A 25,695-nucleotide genomic window follows, 5' to 3' on the forward strand; every position below is an offset into this window, starting at 1 on the left:
GAGTGATGAATAAGACTCTGCAGTGCACAGCTTTTCAGGGATATTGATTAGAAAAATCCATGGGAGACTTTAAAAGTACCCTTGTCCACATATAAACTTGTCGCTGCCTTTAAATAGGGAACAATTTAATTCTCTCCAGGAATTCATTTTTCAGACATATACAAAACCAACTTCAAGGCTTGCTTATGTGATCAAATGAAACAAAGAATATACAGCTAACTCAATGTTGTAACAAAGAAATCGGTCAAGGTGCTTTGGGAATCACAGCATGTCTCAACTACATGCTTGTGCCTTAGTACAGCAGTTCTCATGCATAGGGTTGAATCCAGACTAAGTTTTCTGCTAAAGTATAGACCCTCTATTTGCCTCTTATGCTGCTCCTGAGGGTCTGCTGTCCCCGATGAGCAGCATTTCAGGGAGATCAATGGGATGCAGCAGGGATAGAAGGAGGCAGTATAGTTGAGTTCCACTAACAGAAGAGCTTTGCATGAGCAGAGTGGATAAGTGTCAGGTTTTCCACCTGGGTAACAAAACTGCAAAGCATGCATCCTGGATGAGAAATACAGTTCTGAGTAGTAGAGTTTGTGAACAAAATCTTGGGATATAGATCGATCGGAAGCTAAATATGAGCAGTCAGTGTAATGCTGCAGCAAAGAAGGCAAACAATCTTGGGGTATATCAACAAAGGTATGACATCCAAATCACAGGAAGTCATTGTCCCACTATACATAGCGTTGGTGAGGTCTCACTTGGAGTAGTGTTTGCAGTGCTGGAGGCCTCACTTCAGAAAGGATGTGGACAAATTGGAATGGGTGCAGGTGAGAGCAACCAGGATGATCAGGAGCCTGGAGACCAAGCCTGCGAGGAAAGACTGAGAGATCTAGAAATGTTCAGTTTGGAGAAGAGGAGGTTGAGAGGAGACCTGATTGCTCTCTTTAAGTATTTCAAAGGTTGTCAGAGGAGGGAAAGAAGCTGTTCCTATTAGCAACAGAGGTGAGGACTCGAAACAATGGGTTTAAACTACAGGAGGGAAGGTACCGGCTGGACATTAGGAAAAATTTCTTCAAGTTAAGAGTAATTCTGCAGTAGAACTGGCTGCCTAGAGGTGTGGTGGGTTCCCTTTCATTGGCAGTCTTCAAGGAGTGGCTGGATGAATACTTGTCAAGGATGCTTTAGGCTATTCCTGTATTGTGCAGGAGATTGGACTAAATGGTCTGTAATGCTCTTCCAACTCTATGTTTTTATGGTTTTGTTGATTCTCTTTTTTGCTGCTGCATCACCCGGTTCTCCAGATTACAGTCCTGCCACTCTTAAACACTACACCAAACTGGCTCTGGATTGGGGTGACCCTGTTTAAAACCACCACTTAGCCATGAATCTCTCTGGATAAGAAACATTTCAATGAAAAAGTGTCGTCATCTTTGCAAGGCCAGCCATAAGCTCCGTGGATAGATTTGATTCTATATTAAAATTATACCCACCAATGGCAGCCAACTCTTCAGCACAATAGCCCAACATCTCTCATTCTTCCTTGTGATTTGCTAGGGATTTTGTATCCCAACCACCACAAATTCCTATAACTTTTACCTCCATATTGTTTTACCTTCTCCCTCCTGCCCGCTTGACAAGGTTTATGTGCAACATTACAGGCACCAATGGACAATGCTAGAAAAAGCACTTCTGTGAAATGCTGTCTCTACACAAAGACAATTAACACAAAGCACCATTACTTATGAGGATCCTCTGCATGGCATGGACTATCAACACATCTACAAGGCACGTTCTTGTTTGCTCATGCTTATGCAGTGAGCATTACTACATATGTAATGGTGCCCATGTGGAGTCACTGCCATGTACAGATACTTTTTGATGGTCTCCACATGGGGGTCTTCAAGTGCAGAGCTACCATCAGCAATTCTTGGGTCACCATACTCACTTAACCACACCTTAGACTTTGCCCCAAGCCCACTGGTTTTCTTTCTGCTGCTGCTAGCAATCCTTATCATTTATGTTCCTTTCTAGTCTTCCTCTAGCATGAGGCCCACTGCTCTTCCTTTACTGCATACACTCCTGAGCAGCATAACAAACTGCATATAGGGATACTCCTTTCTGTCTATCCCCTGTCTTTACCCTGTAAAGTACCACCTTAAGTACCTATCGTTATAGCCTAGTGGCAATATTGGACTCGCATTCATGTAAAATACACAGCTGTGGCATATATGAAGTACAGCGCTACTAGGCGGATTCCTGAAAGGGTCAATGAGAGTTTTTAGTAAACAACAGAAGAAGTATGAGACAAAAAAATCCCTGGACAACAGGGCTAGTTTAAATCAGCATCTCTCCCCCACAAATAAAATACTTGTATACCTTTGCATAGTCAAACATGCGCAAGTCAGAGAACATATCAAGAGCCAGGTTCTCATGGCCACTCCTTCTGTACAGTTTGGCTGCTTCATGGAACTTTCCCTGGTATGCATAAATATCTGCTAGAAACAGGTCATTGTTGTTCTGTCCCCGCTTCTTCCTCTCCTTAAAAAAATAATAAAAAGACAGGAAATATTTTCACAGAACACAATCAGGCAGGAAACAAGTTTGACTACAGCCAAATGAAAATATTAAGATGTGATTCACAAAAGCTTTTAAAAGTGGATTGCTTGCATTTAAACTTGCTTTGTCCTACTGATATCAATATCATTGTTTGTTAGCATTCCGTGCAAAAAATACTACCCCCCCCCCCCGGCAATATTCAGAAAGAAAGCAGAAAACTTCCATCATAAAATAAGGAAACAGAACAGTCAAAAGGCAGGAAATGGTCTGGTCGAAACTCAATGGTGCTATTTTTTTAAGGAAGTCCTTTTAATTTTATGGTGCCATTTATTAATGATAATATTTCCAAAGGTTCAGTCTAATCCATAAGAATTTTCTATAGAAGCTTTAACAAACGAATCTAACACATTATTTGTTGAACAACAAAATAAGCTAGTATAGTGCAGGCCTTACATTTTAGAGATCAACATGAGATAGGGCACAGTCATTAAAAATAAAGAGACCATGTGAAATATCCACTGCATATGGCACAAACCTTAGCCAAACTTAAGCCCTTGGTACAACCCTGTACCAAGAAATGTAAAATATAATCACCATTAGCCTCATTGCCACTAGAGTCACCCCCAAAAGGCACTTGATGACTGGTTGATCTCCAGCATAAAGAATCAGATGTCATGATAGGGTGGAACACTTCCCTCAACCTGTATTCTCTTGAGACCTGTATTCTCTTTTCAATATTTTTATCAATGATCTGGATGAAGGAGTGGTAGGGCTGCTCATTAAATTTGCTGATGATACCAAATTGGGAGGAGTAGAAAACTCCCAAGAAGATAGAATTAAAATTCAACAAGACCTGAATACTCTGGAGAAGTGGGCAGCTGTGAATAGGATGCAATTCAACAAAGACAAGTGCACAGTATTATATCTGGGCCACAAAAATGGGAAGCACAAATACTGGATGGGGGATACACTTCTGGGCAGCAGTATATGAGAAAGGGATCTTGGGGTAAGACTGGACTGTAAACTAAATATGAGCAGTCAGTGTGATGCAGTGGCAAAAAAGGCTAATTCAATCTTGGGTTGTATCAAAGGGGCCATTGCATCGAAATCGCAGGAGGTCATAGCCCCTGTCTATACTGCCTTGGTCAGGCCACACCTGGAGTATTGTGTGCAGTTCTGGAGGCCTCACTTCAAAAAGGATGTGGACAAAATTGAGAGGGTGCAGAGGAGAGCGACGAGGATGATCAGGGGTCTGGAGACTAAGCCCTATGATGAAAGGCTAAGGGACTTGGGAATGTTTAGTTTGGAGAAGAGGAGGTTGAGGGGGGACATGATTGCTCTCTTTAAATATTTGAAAGGCTGTCATTTGAAGGAGGGCAAGGAGCTGTTACAGTTGGCAGCAGTGGGTAGGACGCGAAGCAATGAGCTTAAATTACATGCACAAAGGTACCGGCTGGATATTAGGAAAAACTTTTTCACGGTCAGAGTCATTCAAAAGTGGAATCAGCTGCCTAGGGAGGTGGTGAGCTCCCCCTCACGGGCAGTTTTCAAGAAGAGACTGGATGAATATTTGTCAGAGATGCTTTAGGCTGATCCTGCACTGAGCAGGGGGTTGGACTAGATGGTCTGTATGGCCCCTTCCAACTCTATGATTCTATGAGACACATTTTCAAAGTGCCTCACAACAGCTTAGGATAACTAAAGAAAATGTCTCAATTAATACTTTGGATCCATTACAACCAGTGACTTGTCACTGAATGAGCAACTAAGAGCCAAGCTATAAATGACGAATTACACAAGGACTGCACGTGAAGGGAGTTGCAATGTAAGCCGGGGAGCAGAGTTTTAAAAGAGATCGGAAGCCTTTGTCAATTTCCCCTCTCTGGGGAGCTGAGGAGATGGCTCCTCAGAGGGTTTGTTAATTTCCTCTTTGCCTCTAGATGGCTCTGTCAGTTTCACCTCCTGTTCTAAGAGGCAAAGAGGAAATTAACAAACCCTCTGAGCAGGAATCTCCTGGCTCTGTAGAGAGGGGAAATTGACAAAGCCTTCCGATCCTCTTTTAAAACTCAGCTTCCCGGCTAACATTGTGACTTCCTTCATGTGCAGTCCTCGTGTAATTCGTTATTTGTAGCTTGGCTCTCAATGTGTGCACATGAAACTAATCACTGCATAGTCTGTATAGCACACTTAAGAAGCATTCCTGGAAAATGCCAAAGTCACCATTAAGAGAAAGATACTGAACTACCAGACAAGATCCTATTACCCTCTTCTATGTCAGTGAGAAATTAACCACATCTGGCTGTCAAGAAAGCAAAGCCCGAACTTAAGGTGGATTACCACAACCAAGGAACTAGAAAGTCTAATGATAGAACATAAATATAAGACTAATGTCAATTTATACATAAAGTTAATTGGTGTTAAGTGACAAAGTGCTAATAAATACTTATATAAATTACAATAAATAGTTGTTACGATAAATAAATTCTATCAAACACATTCCACAATAAATACCACAATAAATTCAAAATGTATTGTCGAAGGCTTTCACGTCCGGAGAATGATGGTTGTTGTGGGTTTTCCGGGCTGTATTGCCGTGGTCTTGGCATTGTAGTTCCTGACGTTTCGCCAGCAGCTGTGGCTGGCATCTTCAGAGGTGTAGAACCAAAAGACAGAGATCTCTCAGTGTCACAGTGTGGAAAAGATGTAGGTCATTTGTATCTACTCAGGAGGGGTGGGGTTGAGCTGAGTCATCCTGTTACAGATACAGGGCACAGTATCTTATTCCAGGACACCAAAATACTGGACAACACTTCCAACTACTTTGTCAGACTGCACAGGGAAGCCATTGAAATTCACAAGCATAAGCAAAACTTCAACAGGAAAGAAGAAACCTTAAGAATGAACAGAGCATGGTTTCCAGTTCTGAAAAACACCAGGCTAACAAAACATTCTATCCCCGACAATAGCCCTGCAGAGAAGATTAGCACATCAAGTACCAATCCATATGCAAAAGAACCTCCTCAGGATACAGTGAAGCCTCCCGCCATTAGCATTCCACACCCTGGGAAACTCTTACAGGATGACTCAGCTCAACCCCACCCCTCCTGAGTAGATACAAATGACCTACATCTTTTCCACACTGTGACACTGAGAGATCTCTGTCTTTTGGTGCTACACCTCTGAAGATGCCAGCCACAGCTGCTGGCGAAACGTCAGGAACTACAATGCCAAGACCACGGCAATACAGCCCGGAAAACCCACAACAACCATCAAATTCAAAATGGTCAAAATGGCCAAAGTAGTCCAAATATTGTGCTGCAATATTTAAAGTTCAATTGTACATATAAGAATCCTTTGAGAGTTTTTTCTTCTCTTCTGTAGGTGTGTCAAAAAGGATGTTCTTGAAGGAGATACCAAGACCAGCAACTAAATATTCAAACAGGTGAGTGTTCAAGCTCAGTTAACTAATATCTTCATATATTTCTTTTTCAGGTGGAGTCAAGACAGACAAATACCTGACAAGAGGCCAGCCATTAAACCACTTATTTCAAAGGTGAAAATTTCTTCAGAGGTCATTCAATTAGCCCACCTTCCATTATTACTGATGCCTGGATTCACTCTTGCATTGCATCTTGGGAGGTATCGGTGCACCTCCCACTTTGGCCATGTGCCAAAAAGGAAAGCCAGCAATTTCCACTTTAATTATTTATGTGGTATTCCTGGTATTTATGGGTAAGATAAAATCATCAGTGTGAATGACCTGCTCCAGGGTAAACTGACCAAGCATTCTTCTCAAACAGAAATGGCTGTGGTGGCCTGAATGTATGTGCAGGAGATAAGATAACGAAGCACATGCAAAAATTCATGCTTTGCGTTAAGGGTGTGCAATTCAGTTTATACTGTCTGAAAATATACTGAAAAATACCTTATCAGTGTTTTTCAGATACATTATGGAATCATGATTAATATTCCGATTCTCAGATAAATTGGTTTCGCTGGTCCTGATTAATTCCCAAAATATTCACAAATAACTGAGACTGGCGTTTTAAAAGTCACAAGACTTTTCTTTTCCTATTTGCACAGCTTTCCTGGGCAAAAAAGGGGAGGGCGGAGGCAATTCTCACAGGTAAATGGAATCACACATAAGAGAGAGCTCAACTGTCTGTCCAATCATGACAATTCTCTCATCTGATTTGTTCACCTGTAAGAATCACCTCCCTCCTCGGCTTGGGAAAGTTGTACAAATAGTAAAAGAAAAGCTACTGCTTCCAGTTGCCAAACTAGAGCATTTTGGGGAGGTGCCTTCTGTTGCCAGGTTGGTTCTGCTGTGATTCTCTGGTTTTTCATTGAATCTGTTGCAGTTTTATTGGTTCTGTTTAGTTTGTGCTTGGCTAAGGTTTCTGTTCCCTGGAGAAAACATTGGAAACAACAGAGGACAGCTGGGGGCACCTTGTTCAGGGGCCCATAGAACTAGACTCTTTGACCTAATTTAGTTAAAACTTAGGGAGGGGGTGTTAAAGTCCGGCAGCCCTCACTCCACTGGAATTATGTTGCCATCTGCTCCAAAAATAGCCCCTCCAATCCCCCCCCTCCACGGCTTTAACTACAAAACTGGTATTTTTGGACCCAAATATAGAGAATACTTCTCAGAATACTTCCTGAAAAATACCAGTTTTTTAGTGCATGCCCCTATTAGTGAGATAGCTAATGCTGAGAATTCAGAGCTCTTAGTTAAGAAGTGCATTTTAAAATGTGATTAAAGAGACTTTGACACCAAAGAAGAAAATTTGGCAAAACAATAGGAGCATCTGTTGTAATAGACTTTGGGCTGGCACACAAAGTTATTATGCAAAATGGCTCCTACAGCAATAAAAGAAAGGGTAAGAAGCAGAGCATCAGTCAATAAAGCAGACAGACACAGCAGCTCTTTCCAATCCAGGTCTGGCTTCTTCAGCCCCAAGGGTAAATGTAATACATATTAATTGAAATGATCCAAAGGAATATTGAAAATATTAAGATGAGAGTTGATATAAACTGTCCATACTATGGGTTGGATCCTCTGGTGCTGTTCTGCCAGTGAAACAATAGTTATGCCAGCAGGATGCCACTTCTGTTGGAGGAGCCTGTGATTTTCACCATTTCTCAACTCTCACTGCAGCCCCCCCCCCTTTGCACCCTGCACTGTTCCTGAGGATGTTCAGGAGTAGAATTTCAAGGGGCTCACAATAGCCTACAGCAAGGGAAGGGAGGTGGGAAGTCCCACTTCAGAGTTCACTCCACTGGTGGCATTTAGGATCAAACGTACATTTTAGACACGTGAGTTATGATTTTCTTGCGAGGAGAAACACATCTTCAAATGAATGCAGACTTGGCCGGTGTCTTTGGAGAGTACAGTTTAGCTTCATCTTTATTTTAAAAATCATCTAAATGTTAATTTTAAAACAATTTTTAGATTTCTAGAATAATCTGAAACCCCCTACCCCAACTCTCTCTGTTCTTGGGTTCCTTTCTCCCCCGCTCAGCTACTGCCCCTGATCAGTCCTTTCCTCCTTCTATTGATCCAACTCCTACTAGGAAGCTGAGGCAAATTCAACAAATTTTAAGGTGTATTATTTGCCTTTTTCCACTAATTGCTGACATCTAATTCTTGGCAAAGCTCTTAGAACTTTTGACAAGGTTAATGAAGTAACCAAAATGAATACACGAACACATACCCGAAAAAGGTCAGTTCAAGTGTTCACTATTCTCAGTTTTCAGAACATAATACACATTTAATAAGAAAGACTGAAACATCAGAAAGTGGCATGTCTTTTATTTCTATCTTAAAAATTAACAGCCACCATCTGCACTATCAGTTTGTTGTTATGGTGATCAACACCAGAGAAATGCCTATAATAAAAATTACAGTGCTTCATGTTTCAAAATTCAGCTTCTTCCACTGAAAAAACAAGGCACTGATCATATAATTTTTAAAAAGTCATTACTGACAGTTAAGAATAAGTTTCAAATGAAGAATTTCCAAAGCCACCACACCATAAGGAACAAAAATATCTTCCAACCATTTGAACCAAGTGCACAATAAACCCCCCAATGAAATAAATGTAAGGCTTCAAGAAAAGATGGCTTTAATTGGTTGCCACCTGCCATGCTATATATGGCCCGTTAGCATGGAACAAAACCAGTTTTCTGTCATGAATTAAACTTTGAGAAAAGGTGTGTGTGTGTGTGCGCGCACGTATGCACCTGTACAAATATGCTGTCAGAAACAAAATGAGATCAATTGCTATTCTAAAAGCACCACATATCTTTAAAAGCAATGGACTTAATAATATTGCTCACAAATTTTGCCATTAAAAGTCTGAAAAGAAAGGTTGGACAGACCACCTGGGTTCCCTCTTTAGCTGTACAAAGTATCATTCTGTCTTTCATTCTTTTCAGAACCGACAGCAGGATCTAAGGATATTTATGTTATTTAAAAAGCACAGTGTGCCACTTACAAGTCTTTTACTCTTCAGTACCTCTGGCATTTTACATCTGCTACGCTGAAAGGTGGCCTTGCTGAAAATTGGGTTACATGCAAAAATTTAGTCACACAGGATCCTACTGCAGTGATTCAAAAGTACATTTATCGCTGAATCTCTGGTTCAAGATCTGTCTGATAGGGGATACCTGGTATCCTGTTGTCCTCTCCATTTCTCTCCCCTCCAATCTTCCACATAGATTATCTGGGAATTGGTATCATTGATCTTTCATTATCTGCTAAACACAATCAACCCTATCCCCCTTTCTCAATGTTGTGCAAGGTAGTAATATTTCTGAAAACTGCTCCTCCTGCGCCTCTGCTACAAAACTAAAGTTTGCAGAGGCAACATTCATGGAGGGCAGAAGCCCTTGAGCAAAACTAGAAAACATCTACAAGTTTGCCTGTCTTTTTCTGTATGCTTTTCAAAAAGAAAAGACACTTCAAACAATAAACAATTCAATATATTATTCTCATGGCGACCTTCCCTAAGTAAATTATGTGCCTGGATTTCATGTGATGGCTTTAAAAGGGAACCATAAGTGATAAAAAGTGTTGCAACTTTAGTGTATCATCCAATGCCTATCAGCTTTATAGAGATAAACAGAGGATGCCATGAAAGCGAGTGATGGATCCTGTTAACCTAGCAGACAGTGGAGTTTATAAAGCATCATAGGAGACGTTGGCCATTTTCTGAACTCTTGTTTCAATTGTGGGTATGCGTGAGTATGTCACAGGAATGATTTGCCATTGAACTCAATCCTCTGCTGAGTTACAGAGCTCAATTCCATTCCAAACATGTCTGTCATGGCATTATTTTCAATTGTTGCTGGAACACTCAGGCTTACTGCTTCTTTACTGGAATGGGCCCACAAGGGAAGCCTATTCATTCTGTCCATGTAGTCAGGCTCCATTTTTGCTTACTTTTACATAATACAGGAGAAAATTATACCACAAAAGGATAGCTTCTCAGCATTACATGTCATTATGTAAAGAAAATCTAAAGAGAATCAGAAATAATCACTTCAGGAAGGAAATGCCTCATGCAAACAGCACAGAAGTATTCTAGCCAGCAAGGAAATCAGCACAGGAGGAGATTCAGCACCAGTTAGCTCAGTACCCAAAGACATGTGCAAACACAGCAGGTGCACGCTACTACCCCTTCCCACAAAAGGAAACTTATTTTTCCTTCTCCTCAAGACACACTACCAAAACACTTGCAAGATCATAATAAATTGCTGTGCTGAAATTTATCACGCTTGCTACTGAAAGTTATATTATCCAGGATAAGAGAGAAACAACAGAAAGCTTAATCTGAGGTTTTGCACATTAGGTTTGGCAAGAACATCACAAAAAAGATACAGAGATTTGGCAGTGGTATTCCTCATACTAATTAGTGACAGTCGGTAACATGTCATGAGTGCAGAGAAGGTTTAATGTTATGCAGTTACTAGAAACAATGCCCATTGAGAGAGTAAGATGGTGTTGTAGGTGGAGACAAAGGAGCTGAGGAAGGTGATGGTTCTTGGAGAAGGAAATGTATTATAGGTGTTTATATTCCAATGCTAGAAGCCTCTGAGACAAGATGGGAGAGCTGAAATGTTTGGTGCTAAATGACAATTTAGATATAGTGGGTGTCTCAGAAGCATGAAAGAATGGGGGGAAATCAATGAAATATGGTCACCCCCCGGGTACAAGTTCTAAAGATAATATGAGGAGGGATGTGCTAGGGGAGATGTCGCATTGCATAATAAAGAGGGCATAGAATCAAAAAAGCTAGAAAACATTTGGGTAATGAACTCTCTAATAGAAATGGAAAAGCTAGGCCCTAAAGATTACTTAAAAGTGGAGCATGGCACAACAATATGACAGCATCTTCATGGCTGACTTGGAGCAGCACTTCCTCAGCTCCCACCCGCTAACACCCCTCTTGTACTTGAAATTAATTGATGACATTTTTATCATCTGGACACATGGGAAAGAAACACTGGAGGAATTTATCAAGTCTTCAGCAGCTTCCACTCTACCATCAACCTGACCATGAATCAATCCACATAGGAAGTTTGTTTTCCAGACACCTCTGTCCAAATACATGATGTAAGCATAAAAATCACCTTATACCAAAAACCAACTGATCACCAAACATATCTACATGCTTCCAGTCATCATTCCAAACACACCAAACAATCCATTGTCCACAGCCAAGCTCTAGTCTACAGCCACATCTGCTCAAATGCCTCTGACAGAGACTCATATCTGTGTTGTCTACAACAGATAAGGAAACAAATCAGCAAAATCAGAATAAAAGTAATGGATGACCTGCTACAAGATAAGCCCAAACAGAACAACAGTGGAACATCACTGGTGGTCACATACAGTTCCCAGGTTGAACCAGTTCAATGCATTGTTAATGACTTGCAGCCTATGCTGGATAATGATTCTGCTCTCTCACAGGCATTGGGAGGCAAATCTTTTCTTGCCCACAGAAAGCCCCCTAACCTTAAACGACTCCTCATTCACAACAACGCACATCCCAACTTGGACATGAACTCTGGTACCAGGGCCTGCAAGAAACCAAGATGCCAACTCTGCCCACTTATCCACAATAATCACTGGACCTAACAAAACTAGCTATACTCATTCACTTGTTCATCTTCCAGTGCTATATATACGCCATCAAGTGTCAGCAATGCTCTTCAGCTCTCGATATTGGACAAACAGGTTGTTCCTTTTGCAAAAAGGCTGCTCCATCACTAACCACAGAAATTTCAAAGAAAAATTACAACATGAAATTGCTGAAATTGAGTTTGCAAATTTGGAACAACGGATCCCCCAGAGTTGAATCTGGACATAGGATTTTTCTCTCATTACAGATGTAAATTTTACACACAACACACCCATGCTCCATTTAGCTAATTACAACATGTATTACAGCCAGCTTGCTGACAATATAATGTGCAATACCGCCCCCAGGCCTGGACTTTAAAGACTCCTATCCTTTTCCATGTATCTGACAAAGGGAGCTTTAACTCTTGGAAGGTCACATCCTGGAAATCTAGTGTGTCTCAAAGGTGCTACTGGACCTGTATCTTGTTCTTCTACTATAGACCAACATGGCTACCAACTTGAAACTATCTTAAAAGTGGGGGTGTGCTATAGCCCACCTGATCAAACCCTTGAGGTTGATTTCGAGATGGAGAAGGAAATAAGAGAGGTGACTAAAGCAGTTAATGTTGTCTTACTGGGTGACTTTAACTACCCTAACATTGACTTGGTAAACATGTGCTTGAGTCATGTTGTAGAAATGAGATTCCTATTTATTTAGTTAGTTTTTTATAATCCCCCTTTCTCATTGAGAGTCAAGGCAGATTACATATGGTGAGTCAGCACAGTCAATTTCAAAGACATTTCAATAAACAATGTAACTGGGTGTGTAAATGCAAATTTGCAAAGCTTTAAAACCAGAGAAATACAATATGAAGTTGAAGAAATGCTGAAACAGAGCATAAGTAATTCTAAGACTGACATATTAAAGAACACAGAAACTATCCAGTAGGATCATAACTACAGCAACAGATGGTACATAGTATTAAAATAGTACCAATTGTTCAAGCTATCTCATCACCTTCTTACCCCTAAATCTGAACCTTTAGTTTCAAGAACAGACAATCACCTGTGAGGCCTTTACTAAGTTTTCGCTGATAAAACAGTATGAATACACTCTGATCTGGATGCTAGCTGTAATACAGATGAGATGGAAGAAGTGCTTAATACACCTTCTGGTTCACATATGGACTGCCTTTAACCAGTTACAATGACAGATCTTAATAGGATCCTGACATCTATGAAAGCCACTACTTGTGTGCTGGATCCTTGCCCATCTTGGCTGTTAAAATCAAGTAATGAGGACCACATAAGTGAATCACTGAGGTGTAACTCAGGGCACCTTCACGGTCACTTAAACACATGGTTATCCACCTGCTAATTAAAAAAACATTCCTAGACAAAAATAACATGGCCAATTATCACTCAGTCTCTAATCTACCCTTTCTGGACAAAGTGATTGAGTGAGCAGTAGCTGACCAGCTCCAGGTCTTCTTGGATAACTACTGCTCTGGACCCTTTTCAGTCTGAAAACAACTCCAGTAGCTTTAGTGGATGATTTCTGTCTGAATATAGACAAAGGTCATGTCTCCTTACTGTTCCTCCTAGATCTATTTGCTCCTCCGGGATCTATACACATATGACACCTAACTCTATATCTCACTATCCAAGTCTCCACAGGATGCAGTAGAAATCTTGGATCACTGCCTGACAAATGTGGTCAAATGGCTGAAAATGAACAAATTGAAATTTAACCCAGATAAGACAGAAGTGATGCTTGTTGGGAAGGCAGAGATGTTGGAAGACATTGTGCTCCCCAGTTTGGACAGAGTTCATCTGACCCTTGCAGACCCAGTTAAGAGCCTCGGGGTTATACTGGATTCAGCGCTACTACAAGAAAAGCAAGTTAAGTCAGCTGAAAAAAATGGTTTCTACATCACTCTAGCCAGGAAGATGGCCTCCTACCTTGACATGGCCAATCTGGCCACCTGGATCCATGCTATGGTAACATCAAGACTATTGTAATGCACTATACATAGTCTCTCATCTAAGCTAACAGCAGCCTTAACTTACTTTTCAAACAGCAATGCTGGATCCAAGTCTGCAGGGATCAACTGAACCCTACTGAAAGTGGAAAGCATAATGTCCTTCAAGAGCTCTGCTTTCACAACCACTATCACTTCTGCCTTGTCTGGGCTCAGTTTCTATTTGTTTACTTTAAGCCATTTGACTGCAGCTGTCAGGCAGCGACCCAAGGTCTCCACTGCAACCCACAACGATTTGGATAATGAGATACAACCCTTCACAATCCTTCAGCTGTAAGTACTGCACTTCTAAGCTTTAAAAAAGTGCAGTCCGTCACAACGCCAAGTCTGTTCCATGAGAAACTATTTTAACCAGTTCAAGGCACAGCCCTTGATACCCACATCTGCATACAAATGCCTCAACAGAATGGCATGATCTACTGCACTGAAGGCTACAGATAGATCCAGGAGGAGCAACAAAGAAGCATGGCCTTTGTCTACAGTCAGGCAGAGATCATCAACTAAAGCCACCAGAGCTATCTCTGTCCCATATCCTGGCCTGAATCCAGACTGAAAGGGATACAGAGCAACAGAGTTGTTCAAGAAGACCTAAAGTTTGTTAGCGACTGCTCTTTCAATCACTTTTCCCAAAAAGGGCAAATTAGAGACTGGGCAATAACTGGAAATGTCATTTTTGTCCAGGGATGGTTTTTTAATTAGCTGGTGGGTAACTGCCTGTTTGAGTGGCTGACAGAAAGCGTCCTGAGTTAGTGACTGATTTATGACTATGATGCCCCCTCTTTTTGACTTAAACAATTTAAATGGCACTAGAGGCATTTTAAAATTCAAAAATAACAAAATATTTTATTGAACATAGAGGGAAAAGGTCAGACAAAATCAGGAGCTGAAAATTTCTGAGGTAACTCAATATCGATGATTCTGAGGTAAAGTCAGTACATGCACAGGCTTAAATTCGTACATTTCAGACTAATGAGAGGCTCTTCACAGTTACTTAAATCTCTATGTTGAGAGGTTTTTGTTGCAGTGTTTTCCCACTCACTCTAGTATACTTTCTTTAAGTATTGTCTTACTCTTTTGGTTTCAAGAAGGCTGCTACCCTCTTTCCAGTATCCAAATCTCTTCTCCTGAAAAACCAGTACTTATCTTCAGTTTTTAACAGACTCTTCAGTGGCAGTTTCTAACCACACCAAGGGATCTCTTCACCCTTCAGAGCTAACTCCCTGTTTGATGGGGTATGGAAATTCTCTTCTCATTAAAAGATCTATCCCCTTTCTTGGCCTGAATAAAAGTCTTTGCCGACTTCCCAAACTTCCTTGCCAACTTTCCCCTAGTTCTCCTGTCTGTGCCAAACTGCTCTCAGTCAGGGCTGAATCTCCCAACTGTCAGTACTTGACTCCTCTCAGCTAGGGCTGAAATCAGATTCTGCTCTCCTCAGCATCCAGTTCACAAGTCTTTCTCTGTTCAGTTCATACTACTCAATCAGATTTCTTGGAATAGACTGTCACTCAGTGCTCTCTGTTTCTGTGAAGAATTAACCCTTCACAATCCTTCAGCTGCAAGTACTGCACTTCTAAGCTTTTAAAAAGTGCAGTTCTACTGCAGACCAACATGCCTACCCACCTAAAATATGTCAAGATACCTTGAATAACTGGGATGATCATGAACTAGCTGATGCAATGGTTGCAGAGAAATAACATTTCTTTGCTAGTGTCATCCTAGACATCATAAATGCCTATGCACTCAAATACTTGCTCACAGAGACAACCAGAGGGGATATGCTCTTGGACTTGGTTCTGAGTGGGGCACAGGACCTGCTGCAATGCACAGATGCTGTTCTACCAACTTGGAGCAGTGACTACAATGCTATTAAGTTAAGCATTCGTGTCAGTAGAAGGTTACCCCTAAAGTCCAAAGCAGTTAACATTTGATTTCAAAAGAGGGAGCTTTACAAAAACGAAGAGACTAATTAGAAGGAAGCTGAAAGGGAAAGTCAAAGCCCCAGAAGAAGCTTGGAAACTTCTTAAAACTATACTAATTGAAACCCAGAGAATGCTTTCCCCAGGTTAGGAAAAGTACTGCCAAGTCTAAAAGAATGCCTGCATGGTTAATAACCCAAGTCAAGGTAGCCATAAAAGGTAAAAAGGCTTATTTTTAAAAGTGGAATGTCTGCCCCAGTGAAGTGAACAGAATGGAGCACAGCATCAGGCAAATGAAGTGCAAGTTAATAAGGCACGCAAGAAGACAATTTGAGAAGAGGATTGCTAAAAGCATCAAGACAAAAAAAGAAGAATTTCTTTAAATATACCCAGGCAAGGAACCCATCCAGAGAAGCAGTTGTGCCTTTGGATATCCAAGGAACAAAAGGATTGCTAAAGGAAGATGGAGAGAGAGCAGAAAAGCTAAATATAGATGCACGGGGCATCTACACAGAACATAGCCACTGTTTGCAGGAAGTGAGTATGAAGAATCGAGTCAGACTGAGGTGACGATGGTTCAAGATCTGATGGGGAAATTAAAAACCATGTCCTAATGGCATAACTCAAAGGTTGTTAGGGAACTCAAATGTGAGATTGTTGATATACTAACCACTATATGTAACTTGTCATTAATAGCAGCCACTGTACCAAAAGACTAGCAAGCAGCAAATATTACAGAAATTTTTAAATAATGTTCCAAAGCAGAACCGGAAAATTACAGGCCAGTTAGCTTACTGTCTGTCCCTGGCAAATGAGGAGAAACCATAATCAAAGAGAATTATTAGGCGCACAAGGGAACAAAGCCTGCAGAGGGAAAATCAGCATGGCTTCTGCACAGTGGGAAGTCCTGCCCCATCAGTCTTTTGGAGTTCTTTGAGAAAGTGAACATGCATGTAGATAATAGTGACTGAATACAGAAAAGGTCATGTGTCCTTGTTGCTCTGGCTGGATCTATACTGATACAGTAGACCATGCCATCATGTAGAGGTGTTTGGAGGCAGAAGTGGGTATCAAGAGTTATGATCTGGTCTGGTTAAAACTGTTCCTCATAGAATACACTCAAAGGGTTGCTTTTACAGACCAGCTTTCTTCAGTGTGGGAATTATGTTGTGGGGTTCCACAATGTGCAATCTTATCCCCCATGTTATTCAACCTATATTTAGAGCCTTTAGGAAAACATCAATACATACATGATACCCAGCTCTGTATCTCTCTATCCAAATCCCCTAGTAATGCAGTAGAAGTCCTGAGTAGCTGTCTGACAGTTGTGGTCAAATGGCTGAAAATAAAGAAATTGAAACTGGGCCCAGATAAGAGGGAAGTGATGCTGACTAGGAAGACATATAGGTCTCCCTTCAAAGTCAACTTGGAGACACCAGCTGGTGCAAAATGATGCAGCTCAGTTTTTATTAGGAGCTTGGAGCAGCATGAATATTACTCCCATTCTGCAGTCACCCCATTGGCTACCCATCAACTGCCAGGCTCAACTCAAGGTTTTGGCTATAACATACAAAGACATTCATGGCCTTGGCCCCTCATATCTGTGGAATCACCTCTCTCCCTATGCTCTGGCACAAAGTTTCACTCATTTGAACAGGATCTTCTGCAAAATCAGCAGCTGCCCATACATGCCCCCACCCTATGGAATGATCTGACTGAAGAGGTCAGGAAAGCTCTCATGCTCTTGGCTTTCCACAAATTGCTTTTTTTACTCAGGCAACAAGGCTGTGCTGAAAGGAAATGGTTCAGAGAGATGCTTTGGTAAATGGACAGGGGCTATAGACTATACTACTGCGTACTGTCTGTTGATGTAGATATGCTCCAACTGGGTAGTTTCCATGTTGTTTAAAAGGTCATGCCAAGTTATTTATGCCTTGTTTCAGCAATGTTTCATCTCTGTATTCCTGTATTCAAATTTATGCTTCTTTATATCCTATCGTATTGTTCATTGACTGTCTCAGTTGTTGATTACGCAAACTCACACTGTGTAATCAGCCTTGATTCACAGTGAGAAAGGTAGACTATAAATAAAACAAATAATTTAAAAGAACAACCAAGCAACCATTTTCACACCTCAAAGACAGCCATGCCATTTGAAAGCACTTCAATTCACTTTGAAGCACTGCAACTAACTGTCACAGGGGAACACCATGTACAACAACAGGGCAACTGAAAGACTGATTTGGTAACCTGAACTGCCCATTTATTCTATTACTGCAGCATGCCTTCTCACATCCAATGCCATCCATGTCTGTAGTTCATTTCTCTTGGCACTGTGTCAAAACAAGAATTTTTTTTGCAGCAACCGGGCTGCAGAATGAAGACTGTATCCTGAGACAAGAACCCCAATTAACATCTGCGACTTTTCATTGTGGATCCACATGTTTTTCATTACTACAATATCCTACAGGAAGCCAGTGTGGTGACAAATTTATTTTTTCTTAAGATTCTTCACAGTAATTATTCTTTAATTAAAAATCTATCAAGTCATGAGCCAGGGATTTGAACAGGTTAAGAGCACAACATGAAAGTTGCAAGCCCCAAATTTCACTCCCAGATGTCAATGATTTGTCATGTGACCTTGGGCCAACCATATTACCTCAGTACCACCCCCTAAGTCTGCAAAGTGGAGATAAAAATAATTACCAATCTCAAGAGGATGAGGTAAGACTAAATTAATTTCTATTTATAAGATACTGTGAAAGAAGTCATAGGAAACCGACAGCATTATAACCGTTATAACTGAATATTCAAGGAGTTTCCCATTTTTATTAAGTTTCTGCCATCAGAAGTCAATACGTACCAGTCATCACCTCAAAATCAAATCACTCAGCATTTTTACTCTAAATAAATTCATGGTTGCTTTAACATGCACCTATATAAATTCAGCAAATAGTTTCATCTTAAATTCATACTTTCCACTTAACATTTTCCCCCTTTACCTCAATGCTGCTGATCAATTCTAGATACCGAAGATCTCGCACTCTGGTGAATGCCTGTTGAAGAAAACATATATATGGGTAAATAAACATGCCAATATATTTTATATAAGTAGTCAACGGATATTACACTCGGTTAATTACAATCTATATCAGATAAATATAAAGACACGCAAGAGGCAAGATGAGTTTCAAACCACATATCCAGCATAAGAGGAATATTTATAATTCATTGTACCTGAAGTGTAATCGGGTAATGGCAAGCACATTTTAAAAATGCAGCTCTGCAATAAGCTTCAGCACATATGTTTAGGTACTATATTAATTCAAGCAGAGGATAAATCTTTGTGGTTTGTACAGTGTCCAGCCTTATTAAGAACTGGGTCGCTGTGCATTAGAATTACTCTGTCCCCTTGAGACAACTGATTCATGTTCATTTAGTTTGGCAGCAAGTGATGGATAGAACTGCTTTAGTCATCATCATTTATGACAAATGGTTACCCATGTCTGGCATAATCAACTAACTATAACAAGCAGGTGTCATATACATTTGAGCATACTACAACATTAGCTCCAACTAGAATTATACCAGTAACTGGAAAACAAAAAACTGGGTCCAGACTCTGAAAATGTAAAAAAAAACACTAATGTGCTTCATATGTTGAATACAGAAAGTTGCATTCAAAACATCATGTGTGCAAGTAAAAGAATATTTCTCTTCTGGTGAAAGAGCAATATCCTCTGATTCCCCCACTGGAGTTCCTTATACTCAAAGTGCCCTGACTGGGTAGGGGGGAGGAGACGTACAGGTGGCTGCAGCAAGTAGGGGGAGGTGACCAAGTTGGTTCCTTTCCACTTACAGTTTTGTGGATGCAATTTGTAGCTATTGGAGGTCTTTCAGATGTGATAATTAAGTACAGGCATATTTATAGAGAGATAAACACTGATCTTAAATACATGACTACAAAAGCAATAGGACTCCAGTTTTGTGTTATTCTCCAATCTACTTGGGCTTAAGTATGGTAAAAGCTTTGTTATTCACTGATTATCCAAAATGCTCTCTTTACTTGCATCACCTAGAAGGCACATTCCTCCCCACCCTGTCCCCCCTCACTACCATACCCTATTTCTTCATTCCCACTTCTCTAGTTGGTCAGCATAATGCCCTCTGGCTGTTGTTGGGCTTCTGACAGCCACTGCTGCCAACTGAAGCCACCCTCAGGTGCCTCCTTCCCCTTCAGCCTGGGCAGAAGACCCCTGGGCAGCTGACCTGCTTGGCTCCCTGGTACATAGGATCACTCCGTAGGCTAGAGTGGAGGAAGGGTACTACCAGATGTGGGGACAGTTGACATGATATTCCCAATGGTGCAGGGCTTGGGTGCTGTACAGGAGAACAATCATCTTGTGTTTTGTTCAGGGCTTTTTTTCTGGGAAAAGAGGTGGTGGAACTCAGTGGGTTGCCCTCAGAGAAAGTGGTCACATGGCTGGTGGCCCCACCCCCGATCTCCAGACAGAGGGGAGTTTAGATTGCCCTCTGCGCCACCGAGGTCAATCTAAACTCCTCTGTCTGGAGATCAGGGGGCGGTGCCACCAGCCATGTGACCATTTTCGAGAGGTTCCGGAACTCCATTCCCCCTGAAAAAAGCCCTGGTTTTATTAGAAAGCAACCCCCATTAGCACCTGTTAACAAAGCTTTTATTTCACTATGTGAAAGAACTGCATGTTTCTCTGCACTTTTTGCTGTAACAGCCACACATACATCCCCCCCCCTCACCCATTTTAAATTATGAAGACTTGTGGCTCAGGGAGGGCATGATAAAAACTGTATAAAGCCCTGATGCCATATGTAGTTCTCAGATTTGGCTCCTTTGACTCACAGCCATGTGTTTACAAGGCTGCAATGCTTGGCACACTTGATATATTCTACTGAAATAGGTGAACATGCTCTAAATAAATTCATTTAAAATCAAGATAGCAAAAAAGTTTCTCTATAATTGGCTTTCAACTGAAATAGATACTTAGCAAATCAACCACTACATTGAAGACAAAGGCACATGGAGAAATAAAGGTGAGAAAAGCCGGCAGTGCACTATTGTTTGCAAACTGATGCATTTCCCCAGCTGGCTGGGGCAAGATGTACCATTTCCAGGCACAATCACCCACATCCCATTGGATTGGAATTAATTACCTCCTTCTCAAATCACTGCTCAAGAAAGCCATCTATTAAGTATTAATAATCCATCTTATTTTAGAGCAATTACTAACCTTTGCCTTTTCAGAAATAATTATGTGGTAGAAGAGAAAATCTAGGCTTTCCGGACAACACATCCTTCATCAACTTACTTTCATCTTTCTGCAAAGACAGATCTGTTGGTAACCCTGGGGGATAATCTACTTCTAGAGGGTAACCCGGGTAATTCTGCCCTGATGACCCTTCCAGAGCTCTCAGCCATTTTCAACATTACAAATCATTGCATTTCTCTGGCATACAGCTTTCTTATTGGAAAGCAGCATGATGAATGCTAGAAGTGGGTCACCATCACCCATGGTTTTATTACCTTGATGACTGCCTAATATAATGTATGGGGGTCTTTATGAAAATGGGTCAAGAAACACAGCCAGTGCAGAATGGTGCAATCCAGCTTTCGGTACGGTAAGAATGCAACAGAATATTCAGCCAGGGTGGGTTTTCTGACAACTGCTCTGGCAGCTCATGAGCTTTCATTCCCAACTCAAGATACTGTATCTGACACCAAAAAAGCCCTCAAAATTCTGGGATTTGCATACAGGCAGAAAACCATGTACAATTCCGTCTTTATTAACTGTCAGAAGGTACTATATTTGCTTCCTTAGGAATCTGGAGACAGAAATTGAACATTGGAAGGGGGACACAAAAATGAAGAAAAAAGGGTTTGTTCAACCCCAAATCCCAAAGTTATAAAGAACTAAAATAGAAGCTCAAGAAAATCAATTTACATGACTGAAAACTATTAAAAATCAATATTTCTAAAATTCCTTGTGAGCATAAAATTTATACACGTTGTTTACACAAGGACAATCTAAGTGAAACAAGTATTTCGTGTCCTATAAGATGCACTCCTTACGTTCACATTAATTTGTTTCAATACTAAGTAGAGGGCATTGCTTAACAGTTTCAAAGCCATAAAAATGCATTGCTTTAAATTGCATCTATTTGCATATGAAATTTCACACAATATATTAATTCTTGGGCCTTAAGTACTCTATAAGTATCAGAATTAATATATTTTGTGAACTATTCTGTGCAGATGGCCTTAACTGTAGAGAGCAGTTAAGTGGTTCAACTGCGAATCGGCACTCTACTGGTTTGAATCCCACTACTGCCATGAACTCAGTAAGTGGCCTTGGGTAAGCCACTCCTCACAGCCCCAGTTCCCCAGCTGTATTGTGGGGATAATAACAACTCTAAATTGTTTAACACTCTGGGAGAGGCACTAATCTATCTAGAAGAGCAATATATAAGTGCAGTTATTATTATTATTATAAAATGCCCCCACTGTACAAAATATAAAAATAAAGAAATTAAAGCATGTTGAAAAAGATTTGTTAAAAAAGATGTAGTACTGGCTCCAAATAATAGTTTTTGCCACTTTCCCCTTTCTGCTGCAGTCACCTTTAATCCAACCCCACCCCCTATCCAAAATGCATGCTGGAAGTCTCTTTAGAACAGTATGGGATACAAAGTGGGAAGGGGCATAGGGGAAATTAACAGAAATTATCCCCTCCTCCTTACAAGAGCAGAAGTGCACTTAGTGAAATCCTAAGCAGAGTTACTTCAGTCTAAGCCCACTGAAATCAATGGACTTAGATTGGAGTAACTCTGCTTAGGATTTCACTGTTAGTCTTATGTTTTGGGTCCAGCCACTGTATTTTACTTATATTTTACCGAGTTTTGTATCTAAAATAATATTCAGCATAATTTCAAAAATTATCTGTCACTAATAGGCGGTAGTCCAAGGAGAAAGAAAATATCTGTTTCTATAGAACTGAAAAGACTAGTTGAATCCATGTCACTCCAGAAATGTTCCACTCCAAATGGAGAGACACATGTGCACCACACATCAGGAGAGATGTACATGAGGGCAACAACATTTGAAGCTGAACATGTGTATCCCATTCCTGGGGGAAATCATGCAAAGGAGATGTCCAAAATAGAGGCAGAAGATATTAGAAAATGAATACAAATCCTACATTCAAAGCTAGTGTGGTTCATACTAGAGAGAAAAGACTAGCAAACAAATGAAAAACAATAATGGGTTTGCCTTTTTTAGCAAAATAAATCTTTGGTGCCACACAGTGGTAAGCATAGGCAGTACAAGCCTAAGAGGATATTTTTCTTGTAGTGAAAGTATTGTTATGATTTAACTTAATTACAACCAGAAATTATCTCTGCTATTGAAATGGAATTAAGAGTCTATTTGCATTTTCGATACCAAGAAATTAATGACAAAAACATGCTGTAACCTTGAGTCAATAAATTTAATATTCTGCAATAAACCAAAATGGAAAGGAGAACATATAACAAATTTTTGCCATGACACAGATAAGATTTTGAAAGAATTCTTAACATTTTAAATATACAGCTCACAGTTCCTAGTGACAAAGCTAAACATGCATGTACAACTATTTTACTTTAAGCACATAAATATAAATTGCAAAAGATGGAAATGAACAATTAAAGTGCTTTACCTTCTTAGCCGTTTCGAATTCAAGTCCTTCTAAAGCTTCCATAGCCAGTTCTTTCCAGTCCGCGTCAGTTACTCCTAAACAAGCAATCTGGTAGGCTTCTTTGAACTGTTTTCTTTCCAAGTATTGATACATGGGAGCCGACTATAAATTTTTATTTGAATCAAAATTAAACATCAAGACATTTGTAACATTTTCTAAATCATACAGGTATGATTTTCTAAATCATACTTGCCGTTCCATGAAAATGACATATCTGTTGGACAAATAAGTTTTCCTTTATTTGCTAAGATTCTACAATAAAAAAACTGTCAAACCAATGGATTGGATCCTACCAGTTTTTCTGCTGGCACAAGAAAGAGGAGGGGCAATCTTGCCCAATTCTTCTTCTCACTGCAGCTCTGTCCCTCATGATGGTTTGCCTATGGGTCCCACGATCCTTAGCGTAGCTTTCTGGAGATCTTTCCTCACTCTTGGACTAGTAGGAAAGTTAGTAATATCTAACCTAGTCTAAATGTAGTGCCTGCTCTACAACTAAAATTATGAGGCTGGATCCTAAGTATTGCGTGCACAGAACTTTCCGCCTGCTCACTTTCCCACTGTAGCCCACTCTTATACTCCCCAGAACAGAGTTCCAAGAGGGATAAATAAACCTTTGAAACACAGCATGGGAGGTCTGCAAGGAAAGGAGAACTGATGAAAACTAGCACCAGTGGAAGTGCCCCTTGTACTAGCATCTTAGGAGCCAAACCAAAGAATTGTGGGATCCAAAGATACTTTTACATTTTATTCCTTGCTTCTATTATGGAAGTCTGTGCGCATATCACTTGCTGGACCAGGGCACAAATCCAAGTACAGATGATGTTCATCCACATTGTTTTGCTTTCAAAAGGATGTTTGTTAGAATACTCATCTCCCATCCTGGCATAACTAAACACATGGAAATATCGATGTATTGTCGAAGGCTTTCACGGCCGGAGAACGATGGTTGTTGTGGGTTTTCCGGGCTGTATTGCCGTGGTCTTGGCATTGTAGTTCCTGACGTTTCGCCAGCAGCTGTGGCTGGCATCTTCAGAGGTGTAGCACCAAAAGACAGAGGTGACACAGAGATCTCTGTCTTTTGGTGCTACACCTCTGAAGATGCCAGCCACAGCTGCTGGCGAAACATCAGGAACTACAATGCCAAGACCATGGCAATACAGCCCGGAAAACCCACAACAACCATCACATGGAAATATCTTTTAAAACAGGACTAGAATTGGATCAGCCTCTTTCTAAATGAACTAAAAATAGATACTTGGCACATGCTTTCTCTGGTGGGAAATCCATAAATGTGGTGTAGTGGTTAGAGTGTCAAGACTTGGGAGAGACTTAGGTTCAAATCTCCACTCAGCCATGAAACTCCTGTGTGTCTCTCTCTCAGCCTAACCTACTTGACAGGGTTATGAGAATAAAATGGAGGAAGAGAAACCACATATGGTACAAAGTCCTTGGAGGCAAGGCAGGATCAAAATGTGCTAGACAGACAGAACATTCTGTAAGCTAAGCAAAAATAAATCCCAGTTTTTTTCTCTTGCGGTCTCTGCTGTTTCATCTGCTGCACATCCCTGTTGTCTCCAGCGTGATGACTTAATTGCATTGTTCAAAATGCAGCATGGTACCATATATACATCTACTGCTGTATACATGTATTTATTTTGAAAGAGATTTTTGTAGATCTAATTAGTGCCAGATGGTAATCTTCTTGCTACTTATGTCCACCAGACAGCCTTCTTGATAGTAAATCCCAAATGGCATTTTACAATTTTTGCAACAGTGCTGATTAAGTTTATGATATGAAAGTCTATTGCGTTTGTGTATATCCTTTCTATATGTCACACTTTGTGCAGGTCTTTAAGGAAGTTTATTTTGCAATCCAATTTATCAAGTACATTCTCATTACTAATTTTACCCTCTAAGGAGTATGGAATGCCTTTTATTTTGAGTCCGTTGTAACTTTTTTTAAAAAACGGCACTGTCTGCTTTTTCTCAAGTTATTATTTAAAATGGGGACCACCACCAGATCCAAGCCAAAATTTTGTACAGCATACCTGCTACATCATTTCTGCTTGACCTCTTCTACTTCCTTTAAATAAAAGCCAAGTGAAAAATATAAAGACTTACAAATCCCTTTTTGTTCTGGGAATAGCATTTTCTACAGACTTTTTGATCGTGTAAATACATTCCTTCTGCTAATGTTAGACAGTTGTAAATATACAGAGAAGGCTAATCAAGTTCATATTTCACTTCTATCCCTTTTCTTTTCAGGCATGAAAAGGGCGGTGTCATTCATATGAACA

The 25,695-nt window shown here is 40.4% G+C and overlaps 1 protein-coding gene across 1 annotated transcript in view; it reads right to left on the reverse strand.

The window, feature by feature from the left end:
• IFT122 (intraflagellar transport 122) overlaps nucleotides 1-25,695 on the reverse strand; it is a 74,686-nt gene that overhangs the window by 25,689 nt on the left and 23,302 nt on the right. The window contains exons 15-17 of the mRNA XM_054978303.1: nucleotides 23,360-23,500; nucleotides 18,635-18,688; nucleotides 2,368-2,529 (exon numbers count right to left, since the gene is read on the reverse strand). Coding sequence (XP_054834278.1) covers nucleotides 2,368-2,529; nucleotides 18,635-18,688; nucleotides 23,360-23,500 — 357 coding nt within the window. The remainder of the gene's footprint in view (nucleotides 1-2,367; nucleotides 2,530-18,634; nucleotides 18,689-23,359; nucleotides 23,501-25,695) is intronic.

This window comes from Eublepharis macularius, chromosome 4 (assembly GCF_028583425.1).
Source record: "Eublepharis macularius isolate TG4126 chromosome 4, MPM_Emac_v1.0, whole genome shotgun sequence".
In the NCBI taxonomy this organism is placed as follows: Eukaryota; Metazoa; Chordata; class Lepidosauria; order Squamata; family Eublepharidae; genus Eublepharis; species Eublepharis macularius.